General features: G+C 32.7%; 1 protein-coding gene across 5 annotated transcripts in view; it reads right to left on the bottom strand.

The window, feature by feature from the left end:
- The window catches only part of Mob3 (MOB kinase activator 3), a 25,863-nt gene that overhangs the window by 11,605 nt on the left and 9,258 nt on the right, over nucleotides 1-5,000 (bottom strand). For 3 of the 5 annotated variants that reach the window (XM_070130757.1, XM_070130758.1, XM_070130760.1), the window contains 4 exons: nucleotides 4,199-4,349; nucleotides 3,773-4,000; nucleotides 3,145-3,260; nucleotides 2,471-2,625 (listed from right to left, as the gene is read on the bottom strand). In XM_070130757.1, the coding sequence (XP_069986858.1) occupies nucleotides 2,471-2,625; nucleotides 3,145-3,260; nucleotides 3,773-4,000; nucleotides 4,199-4,349 (650 nt within the window). Of the gene's footprint in view, nucleotides 516-2,470; nucleotides 2,626-3,144; nucleotides 3,261-3,772; nucleotides 4,001-4,198; nucleotides 4,350-5,000 lie in introns of all 5 variants that reach the window. The other 2 variants (XM_027351126.2, XM_070130759.1) reach the window with 1 other exon arrangement.

Genomic DNA, 5,000 nt, shown 5'->3' with positions numbered 1-5,000 from the left:
ACAATGGATAATTAATAAGCTATTAAATTTAACAAAGACAATAAAAGTTGTTTATTATGAAAGAGATGTGAATCCATTTGTACATACAAAATATAGTAATATCAATGGCAAACAATAATGCTTAATAGAATCTCAATACACAGTTTTGTAATAAACAGATCTCTTTATAAAAAGGATAGCAGAAATCATATTCAATAATATGAAGTGATTCTATTCGCCTCCAGAAAAAAAAGACTACATACACAAGCAAAAATATGTACTAAAGTTGTTGACCCTTTTCATGGTACCCTGTATGTCCATGTAATATGTGATCCACAGCAACATTTCTCTACAAAACGTAAAAAGCTTTCTAGCCATTAATAAGTGGTTCTATTAGGATCAAGTGTTGATTAGTGACGTTGAGGGAAAGGATATATAGTTTTGTCAGAGCCATGTATTTATGTGTCTGTTACTTGTATACGGAAACCAATCGGGGAAGATAAGCACCTCTACGCAGTCTGCTTTGGTATTTTTGGCTGCAATGGAACGTAAAACAGGAGCTAAAAAACAGAAAAAATGAGATTCTCAGTAAATAAAATCTGACAAAACACTTCAATGCAGTAATCTACTTTGGCATTTTTGACTGCAAATGGAACATAAAACAGGGGTAAAAAACAAAAACAAAGAAACAGAATAAACGAGATTCTCGGTAAATAAATTCTCATAGAAGTTAACATTACTAAGAGTGGTATTCCTGGAGACTAAAATTTTACTTCCAACAGATTTTGTATGAGAGAACTGGGCACTGACTGTCCCATTTTTATAACCAATACTTTCATCTCCTCACTTGAAAGCAAATATTGGGAGGTATTTATGTCAATAAAAGCAGTAAAAATTGTCAAAAGCTTGAAAAAACAGGCTTACAGGTAAATGTGTATACCTGTACGTTGACTAAACATTGTGGACGGTTGAGTGGCTTTCATAATACTGCATGTTTCTTGAGATACATATAATAAACCTTGCACAATTCTCAGATCACTACATTTCATAATGTAAATACTTCTAAATTTCACGGTTTACCAAGTCTACAAGAACTTTACAAAAACTGGCCAAATATTCATCAATATTCTTTGTCAAAAGACTCAAATACCATTTTGGAGGGGGAACTAAGTAAATTTAAAGAAACTTTTACCTAAACTCAAGGTATTTCTTCTACATATACTACCGAGAAATTAATAATCAGCTCACTCTTCTGATACACCATTTTTGTCCTTTAGGATTTTAAATCAATAAAAGATCAAATAAACTACTGTCAATTCTTCTGATCTAATTTGAATCAATATTGCACTGTAAAAGCAACTAAAATATTTCTTACTATTGTGCCAAGAAAAATTAAAACAGAAATGTATTTTTCTAATGTTCAGCTTGGCCTATTTTCCTTACAGAAATACTGGTATTCAAGAAAAATCAAATGCAGAATATAATAAAAAGAAAGTTTGAGATACAGTGCATGAAACACTTTTCAAAAATAGTTCTATAATATTTCATGAAATAGATCATACAACCACTATAAAATATGAACACAACAGATCTTTTTTTTCTTTCTTTAATTCTTATATATCGTTTTGTGTTATCTGCTATGAATTCTTGCATTTGCAGAAGTTTAGAGGCATCTGAAAACTCTAATTTACTTATCTTTGTGTTTCTGCATGGGTATAAGCCAAAGCAACAAAATATTACTAAAGTTTAGAAGCTAGAAGCAAACACTTGTGTTATATTCACATTATAATGATCGTGGGAGGAAACAAAATGAACTTAGTTAAACAGACATATAAAATCTTGGGCTTACATTTAGTCATTTACACACCTATTTATATATATTTATATACACACATACATCACTGACAAGTACATTACTGAACATTATGCTTTTACCACAGATATAAATACAAAATCCATGATAATTTACATTATCAACATTGGAAAATGCATCTATTCTTACTTATATTTTCTCTAAGTAACTGACTTTTACTTAAGAAAAAAATCTATTTTGGGGTAAACCAAAATCAAACATAAAATATCAACAAAAATAAAAAGAAAAGAAAAAAATATATAAACATTCAGTTAAGCCATAGATATCTCTTTTTGGCTTCTTGATAAAAATTAAGAGTACCAATGAATTAATGGCCTACAATGGCCTATTGTCTAACACTTATCAATCATACCAACAATAAATCCTATATAAAGCTTAAGGTCCAGTTTCATCTTTGTTACAAATACCACATCCATAATCATCTCAGTGGTAACCATTTAAACCTTTTCAGATCCATACTTTTAACACATCCTGGAACATACAAAAGCTGATCACACATCAAACCATACCACACTTATAAATATATCCTATCAGCTCACTCCCACGCAAGTCGGAAGCTTTATTATCTTTCTCCCATATTGTCGTCTTTCTCTCGCTCTCTCCTAATGAGAAACTCACTGTCTTCTGTGGTTGGATTCTATTGGAGGTTCTGGGTTGTCATGACAAATCTTGGCAGTCATATCTTTGAGAGGTTCAAACTCCTTCTGGGGAACTAGGTCGAACTCGGTGATGAAGTAATAAAAATGCTTGTAACAGGTGTTGACGTGGGCTTCCTGAAAGAGGTAAAAGAGGCTGACTTTTGTGTAGATCATTTCCTATTAAAATTTCCTTGGCATTCTCTTTGGGATATGTAGTTTTTCTGCTTGACATACATTAGATTTCAATGAATCAGAAATAGTGGAAAGTAGGCATCAATTGAACAACCACTCAATAAAAAGTGCTATAAATACAAGTACTTAAATGGCTTTAAAAGTAATGACAGCCCCCTCAAGCAGAACTTGTCCATAGGAGAAAGTACCAACAGAGTACCACTAAATTTGGAGTGAGACCCATGGTTATATTATCATCAATTTTTCTTTTTAAAACAGTAACACCAGAACTACTAGTGGCAGTTTTGCAGAAATCTACATTGTGGTTGAAATAACAAGCATTATTATGCATAAAAATACATAAATGTAGAACAATCATATAGCATAAAATTACCAGCAGTACTTCCTAACTCCTGTAATAAAAAGATAAGCAACATAAATTGCACTAAACATGCTATAAAATGAGCACAAGAGAACACTTACGGCTCCAATAGCCACAATGCGGTCAAAGTGATGGATATATACATGGACAAAAACCCTGAAGAGACGTGTAAGAATCTTCTTACACAAAGGAATGAAGGCTTTTGGGAAGGGCACATCTGAAAAAAATAAGATAAATGGGACATAGTAAAAGCAAGCTGTTTCAAATATAATCAATTTTAAGAGCAATATTCACAACAAGTCAGAGGATCTCAGAAAGCTTTAAACCTTTTGAGAATTAGTAAACTTATAGGAACAATGAAGTGAAGATAAAAAAGATTGAAGACCTAAAAATAATAATAACAATAATGATGTCCACAACAATTATTATAACAATAACAATAACAATAATGATAACAAATAATCAATAATAATAACAACAAATAATCAATAACAATAATATCAAATAACAATAACCATAATAACAACAGCAACAATAACAACAATGAATATGATAATCATCATTACAAAAATAACAAGAGTAATATAACAATAATAAATAAAATGTTAGTTGAGAACAAATAATAATCTATATGAAAAAAAATAATAACAATAGTGATAATATAGAAATAAAATAAAAGTGACAGCACAGTTCTAGCAAGAACAAATGTGAAAAACGTAATAGTCTTACCAACAGTGACTGGGAAAGTGTGTTCATCATTAATCTGCGTCTCTACCCAATCCATGAGGTGTGATATGTATTGTGGTGCGGGGAGGGCTGTCGGCTTCTTGTACTTCCCACCGTCGGCCCACAAGTATTCAAATTTGGGTCCCCCAGACATGGTCGGGCAGGAACTCTCCGTACAATATTCACATACTGTCCCGTATATCAAGTTGATTCGGTTGAAGAAATCCACCACTGGAGATGGAACAATCATTAAGAAAACAGTACTCCTTTTACTTTTAATGATCATAGTATAAATAACAGCAACAATGACAATTATGAAAATAATAATAATAATTATAATTATAATAAGACAATCGACACTACTTGATTGAAGCAGACGAGCAATTTCTATCTCACTGTCTTGCAAACTGTTCAAAATTATATACTAACCATGTACGGCAATCCAGTCATTGAGATCTTCTCCCGGCGGCAGAGTGACCACCGAACGCAGGTTGATTCCCGAGCTGAGCGACGCCTGCGCCTGCTTGTGTAGTGAGTACTTGAGAGTCCCAGGCTCAAATTTCTTCTTTGGCCTGAAGGTCTGCAATTTAATGGGACTCTGTATATTTGCCTGTTGCTACACCTAAGCCACCTTAAAACCCATTTGTGATCTACCATAAGTGTGTGTAAGATATGTGTCTGTGATTAATAATATCTAAGTGATTTCTAAGCAGACTCTTTAACTTCACTTCATGGTGAGAAAGAGAAAAGAAAAAAATATATTATCACATGAAATTCCAAGTCTATAAAATACACACATTAATAGTCAACAATCACTCTTCTATAGAGTATTATATGTTAATTATATCCATGAGTCCATGTTTAGAAGACACACACACACAAATGTAGACATCCAGACAGACAATGTAATTACAACAATAAAATACATGCTAGTATATATCATGTGACCCACCACCACATACATTAATAACAAACTCAGATGATTGGTTTACTGATTAAACATGTATTAATCATATATGCATCAGAAGACACACGGGACAAATGGGTAGTTCATGTAAAGCCTGTTAATGACATGCAATGGAGGAAACAATGATGTTCAGAGAGCAAGCAGTGTATCCATTATGCATTCTGGCTTGAGTAGGAAAACAGCTGTGATCAAGATTTTATTTTGAGATACGAATCAAGGTTCTGTGTCTGACGAAGTGCCAGCGCAAGCTTGAAAGAAGAACGG

The sequence above is a fragment of the Penaeus vannamei genome, chromosome 15 (genome assembly GCF_042767895.1).
Source record: "Penaeus vannamei isolate JL-2024 chromosome 15, ASM4276789v1, whole genome shotgun sequence".
Lineage (NCBI taxonomy): Eukaryota > Metazoa > Arthropoda > Malacostraca > Decapoda > Penaeidae > Penaeus > Penaeus vannamei.
Note: the sequence above shows the minus strand (reverse complement) of the source record. Positions and strands in the feature narration are given on the sequence as shown.